A 27,859-nucleotide genomic window follows, 5' to 3' on the forward strand; every position below is an offset into this window, starting at 1 on the left:
ATTTCGTACCAACGGGCTGGGCCCCTCAGAGGGTGACCTGTCCGTTCTAGCTCTTCCTCTCCCACACACTTCTGATATCACCCCATGCTTGGATTTCTTTCTTAGTTTTCTGCTAATTGCCAGTTCAAGACCGTTTTCTCTTGATTATCAGAAGAGCTAGGTTTTGTGCCTGAGCTCCGGACGTATACCCAAATTTCAGGTCCAGGCTGCCTCCACCCTGTATTAATTTCCTAGGTTGCCGTAGCAAAGACCCACAAACTCAGTGGCTTAGAACACCAGGGGTTTGTTGTCTCACCGCTCTGGAGGCTGGAAACTGAAATCCAGGTGGCAGCAGGGTCATGTTTTCTCTGAAACTGTAGGGAATTCTTACTGTCTTTTCCTCAATTCTGGTGGTTGGCTGGTGATCCTTGGTGTTCCTTGGCTGTATTTGCATCACTCCGGTCTCTACCTCCTCATCACATATGTTTTATAATATGTTTCATGTGTGCAACATTGTATGTCGACTTCTGTATGTACCACAGCATGGCTTACCACCAAAGGTTTACTTTCCCTCTGTCACCAGTTGGCCTCCTTTACCCATTTCACCCTCTCCTCACCTCCCCATTTGGGTCCCCTTTGGTAACCACCACTTTGTCCTCTGTGTGCTTGCTTTAGTTTTGTTTGCTTTATTTAAAAATTAAAAATTATTTATTTTATTAAAAAATGTTTTATGTCACATTTGAGTCTCACTCTTCTTTCTTGCTCCTTCTCTGTCTCTTCATGGGCTTCTTTTTTCTACTTCCCTTTGTGAATATTGGGGTTTTCCAGTGTCTAGCCTGTACCCCCGCTCCTCTAACATTGGTGGCCACCTTGAGTAATGTCTGCATCTCTGTCTCCAGACCAGATTCATTCCTCTTCAGATTCCAGGTATCTGCCTGATATTTTATGTGGCACCTTTGCTTTTTGTTCCAGGCGCTGTGCTAAGGGCTCTTCATGCCTTATTTTAATTATTTTTCTGGCTCTTTGAGGATGGGATGGTACTATTGTATAATGACATGAGTATGATTTAAATTCTGTTATTATTTCTGTCATAGAGTTGAGATCATTGAGGTTCAGAGAGGTTAAAATAACTTGCTGAGGTTATAGAGGAAACAGATATGAGAACCAGAGTTCAGACTCGGTCCATTCCAAAATCTTCAATATCCTGTAGGTAATTGGAGAGAGGATGACAGATCAAAATGGATAATTAAAAAATAGAAGAGCTCTCCAAGGGACCAGAAAAAGATAACAGCAAGGAGGACCGAACTCTGATTAAAGGGTGGTGGAAACAAGGGACAGAAGAGGCAGCATTGTTCAGGCCCTCAGTGAAGCAGCATTGGAGAATTCACCAGTGACATTTCACCTTCATGTGAGGGATTGTATCACCCATCATGAGTAATTGAATGCCCGCTCTTCCATTGCTCCCATCACAGTTATCTGGGTTAGCAGAGCCCACGTATACTGTCTTCCATTTTTCTGAGCAGCTTTTAGAAGGCAGTTGTGTCGGCTCCTTTTCTGTGCCTCCCTCTCCTGTGCCCCCCCGCCCCGTTTCTCTCCTCTGCTTCCTCCAGGACACGAACACCCCGCCATGGGCACATCTGCAGAGTGGCATGGACGGCCCCCAGCATCTGTCTTCTTCCTGCCTTCACCACGTATCTGGCTTTCCCTTCACAGGGCATGGAGCACCCCATGACCAGCGTCCACAGCAGCGATTTGGAGAAGGCCTACCTGGCGCACTGTGCCGCGGGGTCTGACCCCCAGGCAGCCACTCTGAGGTTCCAGGCAGGAAAGCACACGTATGAATTAGACTTCAAAGGTACTTCCTGGAGTTCTCTGGTGGCCTCGTGGTTAGGAATCTGGGCTTTCACTGCTTTGGCCTGGGTTCAATCCCTGGACAGGGAACTGAGATTCTTCAGGCCATGTGATGTGGCCAAAAAAAAAAAAAAAAAAAAAGTACTTCCTGACCTGTCGCACTTTCCCAGCAGGGCCTGGTCATCTGCTGGCTTTGCCTTTTCCGTTTTAACCCTGGAGAAAGTCTGTACACACATTGAGCGCCAAGGAAAGAGAAGGATGGGGTGGTCCCTGCTCCTGAAGTGCTGCCAGTCTGGAAAGGGGGACAGACCTGTCAACAGATGAGGCCAGCCAGCACGATGGATGGGGAGCTGCCTGGGGTAGAGATAGGAGGGGACAGGAGCCCCAAGTGTGGAGGGACAAGTGACATCAGCCTGTCCAGGGATTAACCTTAGTGACTGTCACGTGTCATAGTGGTTCTGCTGTGTGGCTCTGCCTCCTGTCCCTGCCTGGTAGAGTCCATATCAGCTTTTCTGTAGGCACCTTCGGCATAGACGGCCAGCTGGCTAAACACGTGGTAGACACATACTTCAGCTAAAAACTGCTGGGATGCAGATTTTCAGGTGCTCTGCTGAGTCTGGGCCTTAAATGGTTTGTTCTGGTTGCCAGACAGACAGACAGAAACAAGCCAAACACCCTTTGGTCAGGCCTTCCAGTGGCTTATTTGTGACTTTTTTTTTTTTTGTTAAGTTTCAGGTGTTTTGTGACTTTTCTCAAGCCACTTTCACATAGATTTATCAGTCCATTCCCGTTCAGTTCAGTTTTGCCTTTAAATTCGCATTTTAAACTCTGAATCCTTCTGAGTTTTCAGCATTTTTTAAGGAAATTAAGTGGGCCTTCCATTAAGCATAGTTTATTGTTTTCTTTATTTTTGTAGACCTTCTGTTTGAAGGGCAGCAAAGTGTCATTGGTGAATTATCCTAAATTCACTCTATCTGCCTGCTTTTAGCCAGTTACTTTCGCTTGTGGTTTTGTAGCACTTGTGGTTTTGCTAAAAGTAGAATTGCTGCCCTCTCGATGTGCCTGTACAGAGAGCCTAAAAGTTTCTTCTGCTCTGCAGTGAGAACTGCTTACCCGTCTTCAGTGTTGGCTGGAGAACACCAGTCACGTGTGAGGTGACTTGCAGCCCACAGTCTAATAAACACGTGTGTTAAACGGGATGGTGAGAAATACACGAGCTAAGTTCGAACTGGCCCGAAGAGCGAGCACCCCTCTGACAGCTGCTGACCACAGTTTGAAATATTTCTTTAAAGTATCTGGACAGTATCAAAACAGATCAGCCAGAAATCTCAGGTGCAACCTTTATCATTCTCAACCTAGGCAGCACCTCCAGGGAACAGAAGAGTTCAGATGCGGGTGGGGAGGAGCACACACACTGAGTTCACTGCAAACTCCAACAAAGAGCAGACTAACCCAGGCTCACTTGGGTGGGCCCCGTTCTTTTGTTTGTTGGTAGATAACCTTAGCCACAGAAGAAGTTTGAGGTGAGTTAACTTCTCCCTTCATAAACTGACTACTAGGTAGAGTGAAAGCAAGTCTCAGACTGCAACCTGCTTCACATTTATTAACTAAATATTTATGAGGAAACAAGAACATTTAAGAAACATGTACAGCAAGCCAAATGACTCATTCTGTAGGATCAGGGAAGACTTGGCTCTGTCCTTTTATAGACTGCTGTCACGAAACAGTCACTCAAGGCAAACGCCAAGACTCCAGAGGCATAATTATGATACCTGTTAGCTGATATCAGTTGGACAGAATCCCCACGGTCGGGGCTTGTTTAGGGACTTTGCCTAGTGTATCCTTTTTAAGGGTAAATTAGGGACAAGGCCTCATGTTTACCCTGTCCAGGGGATGGTGGGGAATGGGTCTCACATATATTCAGCCAGTTAACTTATCTTGACTACCTTTTAATTTCACCAGTAGAAGCTTATTTGAGAGTCATCGCAATGTTAGTCAACAGGCCAATAAAAAGCCTGCTTACGTAAGCTAGTTAGCAGAGTATTGGTGGGAGGTTGAGTGACGGGTAACTGAAGGGGTTGTGGTAACCATGTCTGGATTATGGGCTCCCAGTTAGAATGTGGGGGACCCCCCAGGAGTGCCCATTCGGGATGGCTGCCTGGGCTGTGTCATGAGGGACACACACCTAGGTGATCACCGGGTGTATGCGCAGATGCAGTAGGGCGAGTTGGTTTTTCAAGTGAAAGAAAATTGTTTGTATCCTAGTGCAGAAAGTAAGACTCGACAGAGTTTTCCTGGTGGGTCGGGACAGGTAATCTAACATGTAGGTGTGGTGATTTTTCAACATGAAAGAGAGTCACGACCATCCCCTCCCCCCCCCCCCCCCCCCCCCCCCCCGCTGCCCTCAAGAATCTGAGAATCTTGGGTGTGGGGCAAGAATTTCATTTATTAAAGACGGTGCAGGTTTAAAAAGGCTGAGAAATATTGCTGTAGGGTAAGTTTAGTCAAACTAAGAAAAAAAAAAACTCATAAGAGTAAAATTACTATATTAACTCTTAAATCCTACTGGCTCAAGTGTGGTTAATTCAGTCTCAGGCCAGCTGAAGCTTTTTTATATCCAAGCTGGGAAAACTTGCTGAGCAAAATAATAATTTAAACAAGATTGAAAGGAACAATTGAAAAGCACTCATGTATAATTGATATGTCAATTACTAATCATTCATCTATTCATTAAACCCGGTCTCCTACGGATACCTATTTTCTCTATGAATATTTGAAATGCATAAAACTGCCTTATTTTTAACAGACTGATTGTGGGCTTTAACATTTGGAGTAGCTTTCCAACCCATTTAATTTGTGTTTATAAACATTGCTGTCCTATATGTGTATATGTGTGTTTTTTTTTTTTCTTTCCCCTCCAGCCTTCATTCAGAAAAACCTGTTCTATGGCACAGCTAGAAAGGTTTGCCGGAGACCCAAGTATGTATCTCCCCAGGATGTGAAGATGAAGCAAACCTGGTAGGTGGCATGTGGGGAGCTTGTTGCACAGTGTGTGTATCAGTTGGTATGCACTCAGCTGCAAGCACAAAACCTGCTGAGGCTGGCTACAGCATTAGGAGGGTTAGTTGGCTTGTGGACGTATGCCCTGGTGCTCTCTGTCTCTCTTCCCTGGGCCTGGCCCCTCTCTGTGTGTATTTGTACTTTCCTTCACTTACTACACACTGCTATTCTTATGGATGATCTGTAAGAGGGCTGAGGCTTCATGAAACAGAAAGATCAGTGTATATTTACCACATTCAAATAAAAGCATTAGTTTGTATTATAAAGCCATAGAATATAACAAATTTATAAAAAGTAAACGTGTGGTGCATAATCATTCTGATGGTGATGCAGATGCAGTTAACAAAGCATTAAATGATAAGCCAAACACAACACAAAATAAAGGAAAAAGACCCCCGCAAAATCAGTTAGATGTTTTATCTTTGCCATTGGTGTTACTGGGACATAAGGTGTTCTTGTGCAGATTTTTCCAGAAGCCAGAAGATTCTTTCTTAGTTTAGACTAACTTACAGAGTGAGGAAATAGTAATAATCTAACTCCTAATATTTTCTGTTTCCATCTTCAAGTGATTGTATCTTTTGTTTTATAACTTAGAGGAAATGTTTTTGAATAGCTCTTTTTGAACAATCTGTTTTTCTGTTTGTGTGTATGTTTGTTTTTAAAGTCAGATTTTTTCCACTGGTAGCAAACTGTGGTGTTTGTTTCTAACAAAGCATTTTAAATTCCTCTTTGTTCTCCAGTTGTGTCATGTATGAATGGCAATTCCAGTGCAGAGTCACCTGTAGTAGTTTGACTACTAGCATGCATATTCCACTAGTTGGAAAGGCTTTGAACCAGAGAAAGAATTATCCTTGTGTGTAGAGGCTTTGTGATATGTAACTATAGAGCTGCTTGTGATCTGCAGGCTAGTCTAGACTTGAAGCCAGCTCGTCAGCTTGTCTTTTCAAGTGAATAATTGAGTCACAGACCTGAATTTTCTTAAACGTTGAAATAATGGAATACCCCAAAAATTACACCAGTAAAACCCCATTATTTTAGCACTTGAATATGGAGTACCAAAAACACAAAAACAGATGCTGCAGGCACTACTGGGCCAACTTCATCCCCAGGGTGGGATCCCTTATGTCACAGGCTGCCAGAAGCCATTTGGGTAGTACCTGGCCTTGTAAGCATTTAGGAGCAGGGAGTCCTCCTGCAGCTGACAGGGGCAGATTTGTGAGCTTTAAACTCATCAGATCCCTCTGAATCAGTAGTTTTAGGCTTGAGGCAAGCGTGCTGGGATTGGAGCTGGGGAAGGGTCAGTGCTTTCCAACCCCATGGCCACTTACTGAGGGGAGGGTGGCCTGGATGGTGAGAGGTACCACAGTGCCCATTAGTTTGGGTGTGGACAGCCCAAGCCAGGACTGTAGCCAGCGCTGCTGTTAGCAGACTGTACCTTCCATCAGCCGCAGAGATCTGGCTCCTTTCTGTTCCACAGAGAATCCATCGTGTTTGTTTCTTCTTTTAAGCTTTCACAGATGGACTTAAGTGGTTGTGTTTGTGGAGCATGGCAAGGTCATTTAAAGAAGCTAGAGGGAAAGGGTATTATCAGTCCAAGCAAATAGAGTGCCTGTGAGTCCTCCCTGTTTCCTTGAAGCCAAGTGTGCCTTCCTTCCTCCCTTTCTTATTAAAATTTATTTTTGACTATGTATAAAACATGATTTAAAAGTGGAAACTACGTGAAAAGATATACTCAGTAGTCAGTATTCTCACTGTTATTTCCACACTGTTTCCATGATAGGCAACCATTTTCATCAGTTTCTGGTTTATCTTTACTGTGTTTCTTTTTGCAAACTGAGCACATGTGTATGCATAAAGGTATCTTCTTATTTTCCTTTTCTTGTATAAAAAGTAACATTCTATATATGCAATTCTGTACCTTTTGTTTTTCACTTAAAATAGATCATTACTAGACTTATTTTGGTGATCATTTCACAATATATACAAATATTGAAAAGAAATAGATAATTACTCCTTTTCAGTTCATTGAAATGTTCTAAATTCTGTTTCCGTCTTCATGGTTCTCCATCATTTGTATGTACCATAGTCTAATCTGTCCCCTTTCGGGGGACGTTTTCCCTATTTTCTATCTTTTGCTGTTACAAATATGGTACCACAGAGGATATCTGATGTGTGTGCTGTTTCATATTCGTGGAGGTGGGCCATCAAGCTAGAGTCCTAGAAGGTAAATGCAGGTTCCTCTTTGTGGGGTTGAACCATTGTGCACTCACCCCAGAATGTGTGAGGTGCCTGTTTCCCTCAGCCATGCCGACAGAGGGAGTCATCAAGCTCTTGGATTTTTGTTGTTCTCATAGGTGGGAAAGGGTACTTCAGTGTATTTAATTTGCTTTCTCTTATGAGTGAGGTTTAATATTTTTTTCTAACATGTAAGGACCCATTTGCCTTCCTTTTTCTGTGGACTGTTTGTCTTTTTGTCCATTCTTCTCTCAACACTTTGGTATTTTTCTTAAACTTTAAGAGGCTTCTATCTAATGAGATCAGCCCTCAGTTTGTTATGTAAATTGCAATATTTTTTCTTCCTTTGTTGCTTGCCTTTTGGCTTTGTCTATGAAATATTTTACCATGCAGAAATATTTATTATTTAGGTAGGTAAATGTGTCAGTCTCTTCTATGGATTGCTTCTGGATTTAGTTTTTATTTATTTATTTTTAATTTTATTTTTTTTAATTGGAATATAATTGCATTACACTCTTGTACCAGTTTTTGAGGTACACCAAGTTCAATCATCTGTATTTATACACATATCCCCGTATGGATTTAGTTTTGATTACTGTGAGTGATCCTACTTCTGGACGTCATTTTTTATTCTTTATCAAGAGACTACCCTAGATGCTGTTTAGAAAAACCTGTCTGTCTCATTTCTGAGACTGGATCTCTTTTGTCGTCACTCTACTTGGTTTTCAGGGACCATGGCAGACACCACGTGTCAGAAATAAGAGTGGTAATTTTGGTTAAATTCAGACTAAGATATGAGGGATTCAGGATCTCCCTGCTCTGTCGCACATGTTGACACAATAAAGTGCATGGTACTTCCGTGTAACCTGTGTGACAGTAGCTGGTGGCCATGATTCCAGAAGCAAGTCTGCTTGGACCTCTGTGGCCACCTGGGACTCTTGTGTGGGTCGCCTTTAGAAACAAATCATCTGTTTGCACAATTAATGGGGTCACAGCATATGATCTCCATATTCAGAAGTTTAAGGTTTGAACCAGCATTACACATCAGGTATCTGGTTTAGTTCCTTACTGTCCTTTCATCCTCCATGAAGGTTTTTTCATATGATTGTGTCTTATTTTTTTCTTACCTTCTTTTTCATATAGTTTGTCATTTAATTTATTCTCCCTCTACTAGTTTGGAAGTTATATACTGAATTACTCTTTTTTTTTTTTTTTTAAGGCCACTCTAGAAATTACAACATGAGTTCTTCACTTAGGTATAAGTCAGTCAATATCTTTGCCCTCCTACCAGCTAATACAGGAATCTTCATATACTTTATTTCATTTACCTTCTTCTGGACTTGCTATTTTTTAACTTCATGAGACACTGCTTTTTTATATTATGACTTTCATTAAATTTACTCCCATGTAAGATAGGGATACCAAATTGTACACTCTAAATATATGCAGTTTATTGCATGTTAACTGTATCTCAATAAAAGTTCTTAAAAAAAATTTATTCCCACGTATACCATTTTCTTTGGCTTTTTAAATTTCCTTAGGTGAAGATCTGTTGGAAAAAAAAAATCTGCTTTTGTTTTACTGATATGTCTTTATTTTGCCCTTAATCTTAAAGGTATTTTCAGTGGGTGTAGACATTTTATCTGTGGTTATTTTCTCTTGGAACACTGAAGCTATCGCTCCTTTGGTTTACATTGCTGCTTTTGAGAAATCAGCTGTTGGTCTAACTGATGCTTTTTTCCAGAATCACTTTTTCCCCCCTTCTGGCTGCTTTTAAGATTTTCTGTTTGTGTTATACACTTTCACTCTGGTGTGTCTGGGTATGTGTTTTTAATTGTCCTGTTTGGGATTCTTTTGGCTTCTTAAGTCTTAGGTTGGTGTGTCTCATTATTTCTCTTTGAAAATTGCCTCCACGCTGTTCTCGCCGCTCTTTTTTTGGAGCTTCAGTTTGGCTCTGACCAGATTCAGCCCTTCTTGCTCTGTTCTCCATGTCTTGGCTTCTTCCCCACCCTGTTCATCTCCTTGCTGCTCTGTGCCATGTGCTGGATAATTTCACTGCCCATACCTCTCAGCTCACTCACCCTCTCTTAAGCTCATCTAATCCGCTTGTGAGCCTGTCCGTTGAACTTCTACCTCAAGGATTGTATTTTCATTTCTATAAGTTCTGTTTTGTTTTGTTTTTCAAATCCTCTAGGTCTTTTTTATAGTTTTCTGTTCTTTGTATATGTTTCTGAAGTTTGAGTTTTATTTTTTTAAACTTAGAATAATTGTTTTATAATCTGCCTGGTAATTTCAGTATCTTAAGTCTTCCTGGGTCTGTTTCTGGTTGATTCTTCTTGTGAGACCTTTTTTAAGTTATTTTTAAACTGTGCCATTTTCCTAGGAAATTTATTTGTGGGAGTTCTTTGAGGCTTAGGATGAAGGTACTTGTCTCATGCCAGCAGAAACAGAAGGTAGATCTATTGTAGGAAGAGCAGAGCATTCTGAAATTGAATAGGAATGAATTGGAGTTCGAGTTTCACAATCCTTATTTCTAAATCCTTTCGGCCACATGTTTTTGAGAAATCAGTTTTTATTTCCTTTTTAGAAATTGCATGTGTTGCTTGTGACACATGCAATTAAACACTGTTATTTTTTGCAGTACAAATATGCATAGTCACTTTAAGAAGGAAATATATATAGACCACTAGTAGCCTCTTAGCAATTCAAGTCAAGTTGCTCACCTGCCAAATGAATTTTGACATCAATTTTGTTTTAAAAAATGTTTTATATGCCAGTTGTACTCATTGAGGCTGTTTTGTTTTGTTTTGTTTTTTTAGGCCTTAAATATGTTTTTATTTCTCACATTGGTAAAAATGTGCCTCATCAAACAGGTAAAACAAGTAGACAGGATTCACCTTTATATTCTGAAGTCATTGGTAGAGTTCCAACTTGTTGCAGATTCCTCTCCACTCTTCTCTCAGATAACAACCCTTTCTACACTCTCCTCTTGGTCTTTTCTGAAGAGAAGAGCAGCCAGCAGCAATGAAATAAAGTTTCAGGACCTATATGCTTAGCACTAATTCCTCAGCCCTCTTCCACAATTGTCAGTAGCCAGAGAACCCTACTTCTGTCAAGAGAACTCCCCATAACTACACTCTCTATCCACCTACCTCAGGAAGGTACCAAACATCCCACAGCATATGTGGCAGTAAAGTCCTGGTTATACTACTGTGTATCTCCTCCAAATTCTAAGGTTTAAGTCAATTTGAACACCTTTCCTCTAACCCTAGCTCTTGCCTAATTTGCTTCTACACCCCTACTGTCTTATTTGAACCTCTGGATTATGGCCTCTTAAGCTTTAAATGCTTTTCTGGTTGTTTACTTCCTGGCATGACCTCTGGACATAGATTTTGGCTTACATATTGGAATGCTACCATTGCACATGTCCTGTTGTTTGACATGACTGTCTAATGTAGTTTTGTTTTGTCTTCGTGTTTTAAAGGAATACTCCAAAAGCGCCATTCTGCAGTACATTGCTCAAGCTACTCCACTCCTGGGCATAGCCTACCTTCTCTTGTGGAGAATCATTAACTAGAGTTGATCGGTCTCTTTTATCTGGATCTTCTTTCTTCCACATTGTAATCATGGTAATTTCCCAGGAGAGTCCTCTTTTTCTATTTTCATTGCCAGAGACTAACCTGTTTATCAGCTTCCCTCAAATTCTGCTCTTTTGGTTTGATTTTAGCAGTCAGTGGAAAAGGTATATCCCCTGTCTCACAGAATGCAGACACACAGAGGTGAAGAACATATGCAGAACAGCAAACCAAGAATGAGAGAGAGAATAAAGAGACATTGATCTTTCAGTCATTCATCTCATCCAGTATTTATTTTTCATTCAGTGTTTTTTAAGTTTTGCTATTTCCTTATGAATTTAAGTTCTTCACATTAACGGGCTTTCCCTCTTGTGAATTCTCTGATGTTGACTAAGGTGGGAGCTCTGACTGAAGGCTCTCCCACACTCACTGCATTCATAGGGCATCTCTCCAGTGTGGATTCTCAGGTGTCGAATAAGGTGTGAGCTCACTCTGAAGGTTTTCCCACATTCACTACATTCATAGGGTTTCTCTCTGGTGTGAATTCTCTGATGCAGGATAAGATGTGAGTTCTGGCTGAATGCTCTCCCACATTCTTTGCATTCAAAGGGTCTTTCCCCAGTGTGAATCCTCTGGTGTCTAATAAGATCTGAGCTCCCTCTAAAGCCTTTCCCACACTCATTACATTCATAGGGTCTCTCTCCAGTGTGGATTCTCTGATGCCTAATAAGCTTTGAGCTGTGTCTGAAAGCTTTCTCACATTCATTACACTGATGGGTTTTCTCTCCACTGAAAATTGCTGCATGTTTCATAAGATTTGGGCTCTTGAGAGATTTTCCATATTGGTGAATCTTTTCTCCAGCATAAATTCTTTAATGGTTAATAAAACCTGAATTCCATTTGAAACTTTGATCATAGGTACTGTGTTTACAAGATTTCTGGTGTGAAAATTCATTTGAGTTCAAATTTAAGCTTCTCTCACAACCATCATGGCTTATTATTTCCCCTGTAAGTGTATTTTTGTGGATGAGGATTTTACTAAAACCTCCATCCAGAGCAGAATGATGGTTTCCAAGACTCCCCTGATTCTTTTTCCTGTTGTCTCTTCATCCTGCCTGCAGACTTACAGATGTCTTGAGGCTCAGCAGATCCTTCAGCCACAAATCCTGAAATTTTTCCTGATATAATTCTCTGTGATTCCATTTTCTCATAAATGTCCAGCTTTGGCATGGATCCACTGTTTTCACTCTCATTATCACAGTCCAGTAGGAGCTGGGGTTCTGAAGAACCATGAAGGGCCTTGGTGTCCACTGGCTGGAACTGGACACTAAGTGCTGGTCCAGGAGGTGCCACTTTTCTCCTGAAGAGTTCTTGTCCATGTCCACGGGCTGGAATCTGGAGTACTGCTTCATCAGTTCCTCTCTTTAAATCTTCCAGTATGGTCACTGCCTCCTCCCCACTCTCTGGGTAATGTTCACGCCCCCAAGCCTGTAGATCCCCTGGCAGGATGGTCAGGAACTGCTCCAGCACCAACAGCTCCAGGATCTGCTCCTTGGTGTGGGTTTCTGGCTTCACCCACTGATAGCAGAGCTCTCGAAGCCAGCTCAATGCCTCTCTTGGCCCTGGGGAGTCCTGGTAGCAGAACTGCCTGAACAGCTGCCGACAGAGCTCCTGCCTGCGGGGCTCACTTCTCTGTAAGCGAGCGTCTTGCTTCCAGATAAAATCTTCCTCTTCAGTCTTCACTATCAAAAGTCCTTCATCCTCCTGAAGGATCTGAGCTTCAGCTTTCTTTGATTCTGTTGTCATCTTGAGATAAAATGTATTATCAGAACCTCACTTCTACTCTGTGAAGGGCCTTTCTTGATTTCAAGAGCTCTCCTCTCCCACAGGGCTGGTTCTGATCAGACACTTTTTTTTTTTTTAATTCATTTGTTTTTTTATTGGAGTATAGTTGATTTACAATGTTGTGTTAGTTTCATTGAGGCTGTTTTTAATGAAAGTTTCAAGGTTCTTTGAATTTCAGAATCATGGATGAGGGTTTGTGTGTGCTGCTTTAGTCATATGTTCTGTCCCCTTATGTGTTGGTGTTGGGATGCAGGTGAGAAATGGATCCCTGGTACCTAATTGGTTTTGGTTTTGACCACATAGGCAAAGATGGAAGTGCCTTCATGTGGTGGAGAGTATGGTTATGTGCTTCCTTGCTGCCTCCCTGCTTTTATAGAACGATGTGCTGAGACTCAAGACTGTTGGCCTCGGCTGGTGGAGACGCCTCTGAGAGATCTCCTTATGTGTAAGAATAAACTAAGTGTTTTTCTTTACATTTTGTAGCAGTGTCAATTCTCAAGGCCTAAAGAGCATCCCTGACCATTGGGACCACACGGCCCTGCCGGACACTGGCTTTAAGGTATGAGACTGACGCTGCCCCAGGCTGGGGAGGAGGGTGTCCTCAGACACAGGTGAGTGTGAGTGGACCATGCCATGTCCTCCGCCGCTGAGAGGTGCTGGTGAGGTTTGGTTTCTTTCAGATCTTGGGGATTTTAGAGCTAGATGACTACCTGGGAGGTATCTGTGGCTTGAGGGGAGAGGATGTATGATGGAAGGAGGATGATAAACTGGAAGTTTTCTAGGAAGGGCATAAATAAGGAGCTTAAGAGCTGCTTAGTCCATAAAAGTTTTACTAAGCAAGAAAAGGGAAAGAAGCCAGCAGAGGGTCTGGTGTGATGAGGAACATCTAGAAGGGGAGTTGCTGTTGAGAGGTGCTAGGAACTTCCTAGAAGACGAGAGAAGGAACAGTCTATTCAACGAGTCACAGTGGGCGCTGTGCTGAGTTGGGTAGAGAGCTCAGGCTGGTGTCTGATGATACCCCGTGTACGTGGAGTACTCCAACTGGCCTATGACCTGGCAAGCACTGGGTAGACTGGCTTTTCCAACGTAACAGCCCCTGCCTGGGAGCTGCACAAAGCACACCGAGACACCAGCAGCCCTGGCAGGACATATGGAGGGCTGGGCAACTTTGGACACAGTACTTAGCCATCAGAGGATGAGGTGACTGTATTTTGGGCATCAAGGAAGGCATCACTGGGTCCACACCTAATGATGGCTGGTGCTTATACAGGCAGAGGGCTTATACATGCCGGTTGATGGAAACTGGATGGGGAAGGAATCCAAGTCAGAACACGGAGTCTCTTGGGTGGAGGGTGTACATAAACGGGGCAGGGCAGGCAGGAGAGCGAGGTCAGGGCTGAGCTGTGGAGCACCCCAGTCAGGGGGCCGAACTGTGGGCTGTGACAGGTGCGGGAGTCCTTGTCGGGCTCTGGGCTGGGAAGGCAGGGCTTGAGGGAGAGGGTTTGGTGGTCTCCAGTGAGATGGGAGCAGGGAAACCAAAGTCAGATTTTGGGTTGCAGAGACCCATGGATGTTCACACAGTCCTGATCATTTAGGGTCTTTGTGGCGGGGGGAGTGAGGGGTGAGGTGATTATTATAAGGCTGCACGCAGGTGGGAAATAGGATGTTGTAGAGGGACTCCCCAGAGATCCCAGATCAGGCTGTCATTGGGCTAAGCCTCGCGGAGCCGGGTATAGGGAGGCTGTTTGGAGTCCAGGCTGCAAGGGTGGGGATTTGTGGGTTCTTATTCTGTTACAGTCGGGGGCTGCTGGTCAGGGGCCCCTCTGGGCTCATCAGGAGTGTTGTTTCCCAGAGTCAGATGCTAAGGGAGAGGCGGGCTCAGCTGGGAGGGAGGGACGCCCGCTGAGCTCCTGAGCTGCTGTGTGCCGTCTGCCATCCTGGCCTCCCCCGTCGACGCTTGCCGTGTGTGGGGCTCGTGCAGCATCGCTGCCCAGCAGGGTCTGCCCCCCCCCGCCAGATGTGTGTGTTCCACATCCATTGGTGCCAGCCCTGTGGTCTTGTAGACTCTGTAGTCGGCCCTGTGTGGGGTCAGAAGAGGAGCAGGGGTGTGCCGGGGGCACCCAGGGTGGTACTGACATAGCGTCACCTGCCTGTCCTTCAGGCTGGCTCCACAGTGGGGAGGAGGGAATGACCACAAATTGCACACATCCCGAGCCTGGAGAGACAGCCCCTCGGAGTAAAGGGGAGTGTGGTAGACGCTGTCTGGGTTTGCTTGTGGTTCTGGCGTTTCACGAGCAGCCTCGGGAAGAGATCTGTATTCTACACTTTGATAGTAACAGTAAAAACTTTTGCCCCTTACAGAGGATCGCCCTTCCTTTGTCCTCAGAAGAGTTTCAAAAGGTGTGGAACCTCTTTAGCTGTACGATGCCTCTTCACTACATTCAGAAGATCGAGCGGGTCCAGAACGTGGCCCTCTGGGAAGTCTACCAGTGGTGCGTTGGGGGCTTGCTCTTGGTGGGCTGGTACCTCTGTTTCCTCAGACAGCTGCTTACCAGACATGCCCCGGCCTGCAGGGACCACCCGGGAAAGCAGCCCCTGCTTGCCGAGTGCTGCTGGGAGCAGGAGCTGAGTCCCTCTCCTGTCTGCTCGTCTGTTCAGCTCAGTGCTGGCATGTTCCTCCAGAGAGATGGAGCGGTGCAGCTTCCCTAGTGACAAAGCCAGCTCCTGCACCAGTGCCCTCTGCCTCCCTGAAGGTCAACAGGGAATGAGTCGGAATAAGCCACCCACACCCTGGGGAAGGGGAAGCTGTTGTCCTGGTGGCCAGAGAGCGGGGGCCTGCTTTTTGTGTCTGAGGACGGGCGTGTTCTCAGGCCCTAGTCCATGTGGGGAGGAAACCCACAGCAGGTCACCACGGTGGGCCTGGGGTCTGGTTGACCTTCCCCACAAGAGGTTGGATTAGTGTCATCTGAACTCTGGTTCCCGTGATGAGATCAAGGTAACTTACAGGAGAGGGAGAAGGATCCGCCCCGCCCCACCCCCGCCAGCACCCTCCGGCTCCCCTGGCGAAGCTCCAGGAGGAAGCAGGGTAGTGGGGAGAAGCACACTTGCCTTCTGAGGGCTGGTGTGTCTGCTTTGGAGGTTCATGGAGCCGTGGAGCCCTGGAGCCCTGGAGGCAGGGCTTCCCTCTGCTCTCACCCAGGCCCTGCTCTCGCCTTTCCTGGTCCCTGGCCCATGGCTAGAGTCTCATGGACCTTCGGCTCCTGGTTTCATGACGTGTCTAATAAAATGTGTTTTCTTGGGTCGGGCAGCCTGTATTTGGTGGCACGTGCCCTCTGCCTGCAGCACATTCGTTCTCGTGATTCTAGGCAAAAGGAGCAGATGCAAAAGAGAAATGGCGGGAAGACGGTGGATGAGAGGCAGCTGTTCCATGGCACCAGCACCAGTTTCGTGGATGCCATCTGCCAGCAGAACTTTGACTGGCGGGTCAGTGGTCTTCATGGTACTTCCTACGGCAAGGGTAAGTGCGAGGCAGCCTCTGCTGGCAGAACCCCCGTGCCTTGCTGTCCAGGGCCCGGAAACCACTTTAAAGCAAATTGATGGAGGGCATGGGGGGAGCGGGGAATCAGCATGAGTCGAACCAGCAATTCAGTCTCGGGGAGCACTGGCCAGGATGAGGGGTGTCTAGCTGGTGGCACCTTACTCTCATGCCCCCATGTGCAGCCCTAGGCCCAACTCAAGCTTTGAGCAGGGGTGGCCCTGCTTAGGTGGGGGTTTGGCTTCCCTGGGAGATGGGTCTGTGTCCCTATGGGAGTGGGGAGAGGGAAGGGGCTGCCTTCCCAGCGCTGAGTCAGGTCCCCTCCTGCCTGTGCTGTTTCCTTAGAGTAGAAATCTGAACGCACAGATACTGTCGTGTGAATGTCATTCTCGCTGTAATGTGAGTTACCTGTTTTCCTGTCTCTTAGTTATTTTTAAACTTTATTTGAAAATAATTTCAAACTCATAGCAAAGGTGCAAGAAGAATATTAAAAAAAAAAATCCCACATAAATTTTACCTAGTTCATCAGTTTTAACATTTTTCACATTGGCTTTATCACTGCTTATTTCTGAACTGTTTGGGAGTAGGTGGCATATGTCATGCCCCTTCGCCCTTTAACACCTCTTAAGAGAAGAACATTCTCTTCTGTAACCACGACGTGGTCCCCTGGAGCCCAGCCCAGCCCTGGTATCCTTGCAGGGAGCTACTTTGCCCGGGACGCCGCATATTCCCACCACTACAGCAAAACTGACACCCGGTCCCACATGATGTTCCTGGCTCGCGTGCTCGTGGGTGAATTCGTCCGAGGCAACGCCAGCTTTGTCCGCCCCCCGGCAAAGAAGGGCCAGGGCAGTGTCTTGTACGACAGCTGCGTGAACAGCATGTCTGACCCCTCCATCTTCGTGGTCTTCGAGAAGCACCAGGCCTATCCAGAGTATGTCATCCAGTACACTGACTCCGCCAAGCTCGCAGCCGCCGCCTCCGCCAGGCCCGCAGCCGCTGCCTCTACCAAGCCCACTGCCGCCGCCTCCAACCTGTTCTCCTTGGCTGCTTTCTTCGGTGGCCAGCAGTGAACACCCCAATGGTTTTATGCCTTTTTGGCTGATCTTATTTGAAATAGCTATTAGGGAAAGTTTTTTTTTTTTTTTAACAGAAAACTTTTAATGAACTGTTCATTTAACATTGACTTCTTCTTTTTTTTTTTTTTTAATTTTTTTTTTGGGGGTACACCAAGTTCAATCATCTGTTTTTATACACATGTCCCCGTATTCCCTCCCTTCCTTGACTCCCCCACCCTCGAGTTCCCCCCACCCTCCCCGCCCCTAACATTGACTTCTTAATGAAGTTACATTCTTAATCTCTGGCTGATAATATGTTCACTTTTAAGTCACTTTTGGACTCGCCAGTAGTGATTGTAGGCGAACCCATTATTGCTTTTTACTCAGGTGTTAAAGTTTTAGTTTTTACTCTTTGTTGACTTTGCCGCAGATTGGCACCAGGCACAGAGTTTCCAGACACTATTTTATGGATTGGTTTTAATTTTCAGGAGTTACTGTCTCTTCAGTGGTTTGATTTTTCAGGGTCTTGGTGGCACCTGGTTTTGTTCTTGTCAGAATGGCACAGTAGCCATTGGTGCAAGAGATCCTGGGTCACGGGCCTGGCGAGGCACAGTCGTCGTGTCTGTTGCCGTGTCTCCAATCTAGGCAGCTCTTCTGCTGCTTTTCCTAGGCTTCCAGCCTTGAAATTGGCCCATATATCATGTTGTTAGGACCAGTGGCTATTGTCCTTTGGTGTCATTGAGTCTCTGTCGGTCTCCCTTAGTCCTGGCAGCGGTCAGTGTCACCCAGGAAGTGCGTTCACCCTGGCAGGTGTCAAGGATGAGTGGCTCCCCCCCAGGACCTGGCCTGGCCCGTGAATGCCTACCCCTGCCTCTACACCGAACGCCCTCTGAACAAGGGTTTTATGTCTCCATGAAATCTGAATACCTGTGCTGCAATGTCACAGCAGAGTCTGGGAATAAAAGAATATTTATCTGACATGGGTGATGGCTGAAGCTCATTCTTCAGTGTCTTTTATTGAGCGCCTGCTGTGTACAGGCACTTTTCTGGGTGTCAGGATATAACACAGCCCCCTTATCAGCCTCGAGGAGGCTGTGTGTAGATTTATTGTGAAGCCGTTGTAGCTGAAGCTTCATGGCCCCTCACTTGCTGGGACCCCTTCCACGGCCCTAGGGGGACCCTTGCTCTATGGCTGCATGATCATATGTTTTGGTTAAATTTTCAAGTTACATATTTGTTTTTTTCCTTTCCCTCAAATTCCAATTTCAAGCCCCGCAAAACCCAGACCCGCTGCTGTGCACTGTGCTGTGGACAGGGAGGGGTGGTGTGTTCTGTGTGCTGCACACAGCGGTTGGTCGGGCTCTCTGCTGGCTGTTGGCTATCTCTGGCCGGGGAGTGGCTCCACCTCGTGAGGCCGTCCGCCCCTCCTAGGTGACTGGTCCCATTGGCCTTGGGTTCAGTCCTCAGCAAGGTGTCCTCTCCTCACCTGCGCCCTTCCTTCCCATTCCCCATTCTCTTGACGCGGCATGGCCAGTCTCCGATGCCTCCGCCCGCAGTTCCCAGATCCAAGGCTGCTGGGAGCCGTGTGGCGGGAAGCAGCAGGAGTGGCCCATTTGGGAGTGTGGGTGAGAACAATGGCAAGAGGAGCCCAGCGCAGGGGGTGATCAAATGCTCCAGAAAACTCAAGGGAACTGTGAAGACTGCCCAGGCCTCTGCCCTTGCTGACCTTTGAGAAAGCACATTGGCAATTCCCTGGACTGGACATTTGAGAGAGGGATGGGGTCCCTGTGGCTAGGTTGTGGGTGGGAGTGGGGGGCAGCTATTCCTGTGGGCACAGGAGGGGGTGGGTGTTGGGATGGGAAGAAGTCAAAGAGACCTTTCACAATTTTCCTGCAAAGAGGTAGTGGGATCCAGAGCAAACGTGTGTGTGTGTGTCTGTGTGTGTGTAAGGTTGACAACAAATAGTCATGGGGCTGACCTCTCATATTCCAAGAGGCCAGAGAGAGAAGGGGACTCTCCAGGGGGGCGCTTTGGGGGAAGCTTGAGGTGCGGGGGGCTGGAGGCAGGGAGGACAAACAGCAGAAGCAGCACTGTCAGCAGTGGATACGAGAAAGTTCTTCTGCCAGCTCTCCTGCAGCAGCCTGCGCTTTCTACAGGTGGCTCAGCCTGGGTGCCCCACCCTTGCTCACAGGTTCCTACTGTGTTATGTACACAACGTCAGCCCCTTAACGCCGGCTGTTTGGATGTTAAATGAAGGGGCCGTGACCTAGGTCAACGTCCTTGTTACACAGATGAGGCTCGGAGGTGGAAAGGCCGGCAGCCGTGACCACACGGCTGCTGGTGGCAGGTCTGGGGTTCAGTTTGCAAGTTCTTTGTTGCATTTGAATTTCTCAGCAACACCATAATTACTTTTACTAAAATTCACCTCTGTATTTTGATTCTTTTGATCAAAATTGAGATAGGATGTATATTTCGGCCTCTATCACTTTTCTGTGCGTTGAAACTTATAAAGCTGGTAGTACTCTACCTAGGAAAATCAGAGCATCATAAAGCTTTTAAATCACCTTTGAAGTTGAGCTTCCGATGAACGTTATTCTCTAAGTTAAACACACCGGATGCTGAAAAGGCCCCTAAGCCGGGGTCGTCAGGACCACTACCCTGAGCGTCCACGTGTCCCCTGCCCTGTAGACTCCTTCCACCTTGAGGCCAGAACTTCTTTCAAAACCCCAGTTCTCATTTTGTCACAACTACATTTTCACTCATTTATCAGCAATCCCTCACTGAGAGAGCTGGCTCCATTGTTCACACACCATTGGCAAAGTCAAAACTAAGTGCAACAAACATTTATTAAGCATTAGGAAATGTTATGTAAATGGCCTATTTTACACTCGTATGCCAGGTACACGTTCAATTGCTTCAGTGATGTTTTTCCAAAAATCTGAATTTCCACATGAGGGTTTTCTTTGAATTAGGGGTGGTGTTATAACACTTGACCCGTGTCAGCGGGAGATGATTCTGATGTAGACACCATTTTTTGGACCTAGGGCAGATTTGGATTCTAGCTGCAGTGGTACCTAAAATAGAGGAAATGAAGATATTTGTCAGAGTTAATCCCGTCAACTGGAAAACTTGCTTGGAACGGGGCCTGAAGCAGGGTTGTGGGAATTTGGCTGAGGGAGGGCAGGGCTGGGAGTGAGCAAACCAGCTTCCCCAGCGGGACCTTGAGAAGCAGCAGAGCCATGTCCCTGGGTGTTGAATACCGCCAGGGGGTGTCCCACGCATGTCCTAACAAGCCTGCCTAAGGTGGGAGCAGCTCACTTTGCAAATGAAGAAGCGGAAGTTCAGAGAGGCCAAGCGACTCCTCCAAGGGCACATGACTGGAAAGTGGTGAATGAAGCCTCAGACCGTCCTCATCTCCCCTCATCTCTCACCCTGGGGCCCAGCCAGTAACAGCAGACACCGCCCCCCCCCACCCCAAGGGGCCTGGGGAGAGCTCCCTGCTGAAGTCCCACTGCCATTCAGAAGGCTTTCCTTACGTCAATCAGCTTAGGCAGATCGATGGTGGACTGCAGCCTTGGAAGAAAAGCCACAGAATTACTCAAGAAGCACGGTGTCCTCTTGAGCTGTGTGTAAAAGGACTGTCCAGTGGCTACTGTGAAATCTTTAAAGGAAAGAAGGATCACCAGGCCCTAGTGCTGGGGTCAGGCGGGCTTTCAGTTGTCTTTGAGAGTTTAGTTGGGAAACCAGGTATATGCTCAAGAAACAAGATGATCTAGACCTGCCCTATCCTGTACGGTAGCCACTAGTGCCAGTGGCTGCTGGGTGCTTGAAGTGTGGTTAATGCAAATGAGGGGCTGAATTTCTTACTTGATTTATTATTCACATATAAGTAGCCACACACGGCTAGTGGCTGTAGTATCAGACAGTGCAGGTGTAGGCACACTTAAACACCATTGGGCTTCAAAAAAAAAGTAGAGGTCTGGTGGCTGGCAAAGTCAGGGAGGGCTTCCTGTAGGAACTGGCACCTGGGGTGGGCTAGGAATAGGAGATGCCCTGTGAGCAGGACTTCTCAGGGGCTATTTTGGGATTTGAGGGAACTCCAAAGGATTTGGAGGATGGGATTAGACTGGGGGTGGGAAAGGTGGAGGGATGGCATTCCAGAAGGGGCAACAGCCTGAACAGGAGCGGTGGAAGGCTCTTGGAGTGGGAAGTTGTGGTGGGGAAGGCAAAGTGAGCTTGGAGTTCTCCCTGGACCCAGCAGGCTCGGGACTGCTGGCTGGTTCCTGCGCTGGGGAATGCCAGGCATAAGCAGTGTTCTGGGACATTGGTCTGGCTGCTGTATTGTATGTCAAGATCAAAGGTAAATGAGACAAACCCCCAAAGAAAGCCCTGTACTCATGGGGTGTCTAAGGCAGGCGTGGGCCTGCTCTCCTCTGCTCCTCCATCTTGATTTGGCTCTCGGCTCCCAATTTGCCCCTCCCTCTCTCCAGCCTTGACCATCAAACCTCTATGGACATCATCACATCCAGTTCCTCAATATTTTGTATTTCAGCCCAACTCATTATTCCTCCCCAACCAGCAGCTCGCCCCAGTCTCCCTGTTTGTAAGAGGCAATGCCACTCTCTGAATCTAGAAGTTGTCGCCACCTGTCATCATGTCCTTATTATCTGTCCCCTATGCCCTCCTGTCCAGGCCTGCAGCCGTGCTGAGGGGTTCTGAATAGGCACGGAGGAGAGCACCGTTCAGGTTGTGTGGGCAGCAGCTGACACTGTGCAGAGGCTGCTGCATGTAGAGGAAAGAGGGAGAGGGCTTGAGTGAGCAAGATCAGGTTTGAACCTCAGATTCTTCACTCTCTGGTGATTCATTCTTTTGTTCATCAGTGTTTGTTGAATGACTGACTGAGCACCTGCTACATGCCTGGCATGAAGCTGGGTGCTGGAGGCTGCAACAATGAGTAGGACAGTCTTTTGGTCCCTGCCCTCAAGGAGTCTGCAATCCAACTGTGTGGTCTCAGGAAAGTTACTTAACCTCTCTGAGCTTTATTTGAGCTCCTCATCTGAAGAATGGGAATCATGTAATGTACTCTGCAGGATTACTGGGTTCTCTTTGTTGAAGAGGGAGGAGCTAAGCATGGTGAGGCCCAGCCTTGCTGTACAGAGTGTAATAATAATAATAATAATAAAAAATAACAGACTCGGGTTATGTGCCAGGCGCTTATGTGTGCATTTATATTGACTCAATCCTCACACAGCAAGAAGAAGAAGGAGGCGTTATTGTTATCGTCCCCCTCTTGGAGATCAAGAAACGGAGACCCAGAGAGCTTCAGGAACTGGCCCAGCTCACCCAGGGCCGGGAAGCCACCCCAAGCAGCAGGGAACTGGGGTGGGCACCCCCTGCGCCCGGAGCAGCGGGGCTCACCTGAGTCTCAGGACAGGCTTCGAACCGGAACTTGCGCAGGACGTGGAGCAGCGTCAGCTTGACCTCCAGCAGCCCCAGCCTCACCCCGAGGCAGCTCCGGGGACCCGCCCCGAACGGCAGGTACGTGAAGGGCCGCCGGCGCCGCCGGGCCTCAGCTGTGAACCTGTGGGGCAGCACAGTCAGAGTTGGCCCGGGACACCGCCTCCCTTGCTGAGGCTTCAGCCACAGCTTTGACCGAGGGACCCCATCATCTGAGGCCACGCTCCTACCACGTGGGGCCTAAACCCCACCTTGGTCTATAGGATCCTGTTTTCTCCTGGACCGGTCAGTTCCTAAGGCTCTGGAGCTGGTAGCCACTAAGCCACGCGCTTCGGTCCAGCTCCCCTCCTCCTGTCCTGCAAAGCCCTAAAGGCACTGCTGAATTAAAAGAATCATCTGGAGGACTTCCCTGGTGGCGCATTGGTTAAGAATCCGCCTGCCAACACAAGGGACACGGGTTCGATCTTTGGTCCTGGAAGATCCCACATGCCATGGAGCAACTAAGCCCGTGAGCCACAACTACTGAGCCCCCATGCTGCAACTACTGAAGCCCACGTGCCTAGAGCCCGTGCTCTGCAACAAGAGAAGCCACTGCAATGAGAAGCCTGAGCACCGCAACGAAGAGTAGCCCCCCCCGCACCGCCCACTTGCCACAACTAGAGAAACCCCGCACGGAGCAACGAAGACCCAATGCAGCCATAAATAAATAAACAAACAAACAAATAAAATTTTTTAAAAAATGAATCATCTGGAATGTCAGCACTGCCCTCTCTGCCTCGCCTTATGAATTCACTGTGAGGTTAATGAGCCTGCAGGCTCACTAGAATCCAGGACGAAAGCCCTCGCTTCACCCACGGCTCCAACCTCCCCAGCGGCCAGAGGGTGACACGGGCCGGAGGGCCTCCACTTCCTAAGCAGAGTCCCCGGGCACCAGCCCCCTCCGGAGGCCATGTCCTGCCAGTTTGTCTCGATGCCATGCCAGGCGGCTGTCTCCCTCCCCACACTTACCTTTCTGGTTCAAGCACTGAAACTTGAACCACTGGGGGTGGCAGTATTTGACCCAGTGGAAGCTCTTCTTCAGAATGAATTGCCATATCTGCTACCAAATGACAGCGTGTGCCACGTGTGTTCTGTGACAGTAACGCTAGGTGACAACCACTGTTTTGTGATAGCCAGCTCACTTATCTGGACTTTAAGGGCTCAATAAGCCCCTGGTCCACCTTTTCAACATCATATTAATGCACTTTTTGTTTTCAAAGGGGATGCCATAAACCCTGCAGCTGCTGTTTCTTGATATTTACCATGATTCCAGGAGCTGCTGCGCAGCAAATGCTATTTATCTGGGTCCCACTGCCCACGGTTTCCCAGGGGCCGGACCAGGTTGTAGAGCTGGGGCCGCGTTCACAGGTTGGAGCCACTAGCGGTGGGAACAGAGCTGCAGGTGGCCAGCCCCCTCATGTGCCAGATCACACCAGGAAGTCACATCCATCGACTCTGATGAGGACGGGGTGTAGATGCCTGCTCAGACATTTTAAACTGGGAGTCTACAAATGACATGTAGACAGTAGCCCAAATCCATGCAGGGGACAGGCGGGAGGATCCAGGTTTACCATGTTAGGGTAGCTGGATCTCATGAATTCCTGGAGAAATGGATACTCTTGTACTGGAACAGGCATTCATTTTTGTTTTTAAATAAATGTATTTATTTATTGGTTGTGTTGGGTCTTCGTTGCTGCATGTGGGCTTTCTGTAGTTGTGGAGAGTGGGGGCTACTCTTCCTTGTGGTGCGCGGGCTCCTCATTGAGGTGGCTTCTCTTGTTGTGGAGCATGGGCTCTAGGTGCACGGGCTTCAGTCGTTGCAGCACATGGGCTCAATAGTTGTGGCTCACGGGCTCTAGAGCACAGGCTCAGTAGATGTGGTGCACGGGCTTAGTTGCCCCATGGCATGTGTCTGCTACTTCTTAATGCATTCCTTGAAATGTGTCCTGTTTCTTGGCGTGAACAAATAGGGAACACCCATTCGAAATTGCCCTGTTACTTGCATGCAGTGCTGCGGAAACGCTAAATCTTTTGATTACGTTTTGGGCTTTTAAAAATGGTACAATTATTTCCTTCAGAAATTTTGCCTCGAAAATGTCTCTCTGACTGCCATGACTTTCGACTTTTGGGGGACATTACTAAACCTGTGTCTCCTGGCAGCCACCTCCAATCCACCCCCCCCTCACGCCCCCCCGGCCTGTTTGAAGGGGCCGGTACTCACCTCTCGGGGTCGAAGGTCTCGGGGCGTGGCCAGTACTTGGGGTCATGGTGCAGGGCGCCCACGGCCATCTCCAGCACGGTGCCCGCGGGGATGCGCTGCCCCAGCACCTCGCAGTCCTGTGCCGCCTCTCGCGTGAACCTGTGGGGCACACGGGTCACCCCCGCCTTGAGGCAGAGCAGAGATGAGAGGGAGCGCTCGAGGGCGGCCATGCTGGGGCCAAGGTCTGCAGTGTGGGATGAGGCTGGGGGATGGGAGGTCCAGCCTTCTTCCCAGGGTGACCCAGACAGCGACCCACCCCCACCCGCTCCGCCCCTGCTCCAGCCGTTAAGCCTAGGCCGCTCCGGTCCCTGCGGTCTCTAGGTTCATCCAGGCCCTCCTTCGGCCCCTCGTGAAGCCAGCAGAGCCCATCTTATGCTGGTGTTGGGGTGCACAGGTGCCTTGGAAGTGGACGCTTTGCAGGGTTATTCCCCTGACCTCCTCTCCTTCTTCCCATTCCCATCGGAGCCTCTTTCAGTTACCTTCACACACACCCTCGCTTTACCTACAGGAAACTTGGGTTTGAAAATCTGTTCCCCTTCATTGTCTGTGTCGCTATGGAGAACTTCTACTGAAGAGGAAAACATCTTGGTCACATTGTTTATTCTACCAAATAGCAATGGCATAATCCCATTTATGTTTTATTTTAAAAGGCTAGACTGTATATGTTTGCATAGGAACATAAAGTTTATGGAAGAATACCTAAACTTCTACAATCACCTCCTCTAAGGGATGGGGCTGGGATGGAGGACGACAGGGGACCAGGAGCGCTAACTTTTTTCTTTGGATCCTTCTGTATTTCTTAGTTTTTTTTTTTTTTTTCTTAAAGTATAAGCATATCATTTTGGTAGCATAAATTATTTTAAAAATTAAAAATAATCTATGGTGGTTTTTACTTCAGTTGCAGGACTGGGCCTCCCTAGATATCTCAGAGGAGAAAAAGTGATCACATTAATTACTGTTGCCACTTATAAAAGAAATTAAGAGTAACCCACGGCTCCTTGCAGCATTCATCATTCTGTTATGAGCCTTTAATATATCAGGAACATGAAAGGCCAGGGCTGTGGGACCCCCATTCAGATCCTAAGCTGCTAATGCAATTACTATGTGCTCGGAGCTGGTCACAAAACACTCTTGCTCAAATCAGAGCAGGCGGGGGGCTCTGATATGTGCAGCCTCGGTTTTGAGGGATCAAATAAGGATATAGCCTGACTTCCTTCTTTTTCATCTTTACCAGAAAGAGCTTAGAACCGAATGCAAGACCCTCTAAAAGCCTGAAAACAAGGCCTTCCCTTATGTATGTGGTTGGGCCTCTGATCTGGCTAGACTAGCTTGCATACAAGGCCAGAAAAATCTGCTGGACTGTACCGCATAGATTCCTGGATTGACATTAATAACACTTCAGCGAGAATTGTCATGTTTTCCACAAAAGCCATCTTGAGTTTTTTGTGTGTGTGTGAATAAGGGTGTCAATCAAGTGTGTCAGTGCTTGGGAAAAGCCAAGCATTTTTCTGAGATTAACACAATAAAGCAAAATAAAATTCTCACTGTCCCTGTGCCCGGGGCCAAAGTGAATTGGCCTCTTGTCTGGGTGAGAATAATGACTTACCCCTCTCACTTCTGTTGTTTGATAACAGACGTCAGCAGAGTGATGTGATTTTTATTTTTAAATTTGGCTGCGCCGTGCAGCATGCAGGACCTTAGTTCCCCAATCAGGGATGGAACCCGTGCCCCCTGCACTGGGAGCACAATGTCTTAACCACTGGACCACCAGGTAAGTCCCCAGAGTGATATGATTAAAAACACCAGGGGGTAGGTCTGGAGGAAGGGAGAGCGTGGCTTGCCCAAGGTTGGAGCCAGACAAGGAGCAGGCCATTCACCTCGCAGCTCTGTGCTTCTCGCTCTTTACTTCATACCTTACACGGCACACTGCCTGCAGGGGTACCACCTTTCCACATCTACTGTCCCAGTGACTCTCCCAACACTTCTGGGGGAGGCAGAGCAGGTGTTGTGTGCCCTCTGAACACACAGGAAACAAGCCTAGAACAGTCCAGAACTTACTCAAGATCACACAGCAAACCAAGGGCAGGACTGACACTGTCCTGACTTTCTGTCTAGACTTGCTCTGACGTCATGGAGCACAGGCTCTGTGTTTTTCTACAGTGGGAATTTTAACACACCTGTCCAGATACTCTGGTTTCCTTCCTGCCCTCAGGTGAGATTCCTCAGCATCCTGGTTCCCCAGAGCAATGCTTTCACTGACTTCCTTATACACTTCGCTGTTTATAAAGGGTCAGGAGGAGAACTGGCCACAGAACTTTGGTGTTGAAGAGACTGCTGACTTTGTCACTCAACACATCATCTATACAAGGTCTCATGTGATGAATTCTTGACTGAGTTTAGAACCAGGAAATGATGTATCTTTGATCAATTTATACACTTTCCTCCCACGGGAGAACATGACTGTTCAGCTCAGCTGGTTTCTCTCTCTGCCGGGAGCCTCAGCACCAAGCCTGACCCCCGTTACCGCCACCTCTAGGGTCCCATAAAGGCTTCTTTCCTTTAAACAGCCTTTGTTCTGTTTTATCACTGAATGTCTTATTTTGAATTTCATGTGTATAGCAGCTGTCCACAGTTCCCTTGGAAGGAAGCTGGTATAAATCATTAAGAAACAAAGATTGGATGACAGTTTGCTCTGAGGCTCCCAAGGAAGTCAGGGAAGGCCCGTGGAAGCAGGTCTTATTGCTGGCGTCAGGAGAGCGACGAGGCGGACCCCGGCGTTCCTTGTCTGCTCCCAGACTGGGAGAGCGAAACCATGTGTGCTTGAAGATGATGTGATTTGACGCACACCCCTGGAATTCTCTCTATTGGCTTTGGGTCTGAACGTTTTGGACAATATCTACAATCACACTGTCTATGACATTTTCGGTTTGGAATATGATTTTGAGATACCTTCAAATCACCCACA

At 47.3% G+C, this 27,859-nt stretch overlaps 2 protein-coding genes across 3 annotated transcripts in view; one reads left to right on the forward strand and one right to left on the reverse strand.

Annotated features, from left to right (window-relative positions):
- PARP12 (poly(ADP-ribose) polymerase family member 12) overlaps positions 1-18,116 on the forward strand; it is a 39,135-nt gene extending 21,019 nt beyond the window's left edge. Inside the window, exons 7-12 of the mRNA XM_057732724.1 lie at positions 1,693-1,834; positions 4,752-4,848; positions 13,029-13,104; positions 14,907-15,037; positions 15,911-16,062; positions 16,780-18,116. Coding sequence (XP_057588707.1) covers positions 1,693-1,834; positions 4,752-4,848; positions 13,029-13,104; positions 14,907-15,037; positions 15,911-16,062; positions 16,780-17,153 — 972 coding nt within the window. The 3' untranslated portion in view covers positions 17,154-18,116. The remainder of the gene's footprint in view (positions 1-1,692; positions 1,835-4,751; positions 4,849-13,028; positions 13,105-14,906; positions 15,038-15,910; positions 16,063-16,779) is intronic.
- Positions 18,117-19,966: 1,850 nt separating this feature from the next.
- TBXAS1 (thromboxane A synthase 1) overlaps positions 19,967-27,859 on the reverse strand; it is a 160,223-nt gene continuing 152,330 nt past the window's right edge. Inside the window, exons 11-13 of one of the 2 annotated variants that reach the window (XM_057732880.1) lie at positions 24,856-24,993; positions 22,557-22,719; positions 19,967-20,212 (exon numbers count right to left, since the gene is read on the reverse strand). In XM_057732880.1, the coding sequence (XP_057588863.1) occupies positions 20,138-20,212; positions 22,557-22,719; positions 24,856-24,993 (376 nt within the window). In that variant the 3' untranslated portion in view covers positions 19,967-20,137. Of the gene's footprint in view, positions 20,213-22,556; positions 22,720-24,541; positions 24,581-24,855; positions 24,994-27,859 lie in introns of those variants that run through there. The other variant, XM_057732882.1, reaches the window with a different exon arrangement.

This window comes from Hippopotamus amphibius, chromosome 4, assembly GCF_030028045.1.
Source record: "Hippopotamus amphibius kiboko isolate mHipAmp2 chromosome 4, mHipAmp2.hap2, whole genome shotgun sequence".
In the NCBI taxonomy this organism is placed as follows: Eukaryota; Metazoa; Chordata; class Mammalia; order Artiodactyla; family Hippopotamidae; genus Hippopotamus; species Hippopotamus amphibius.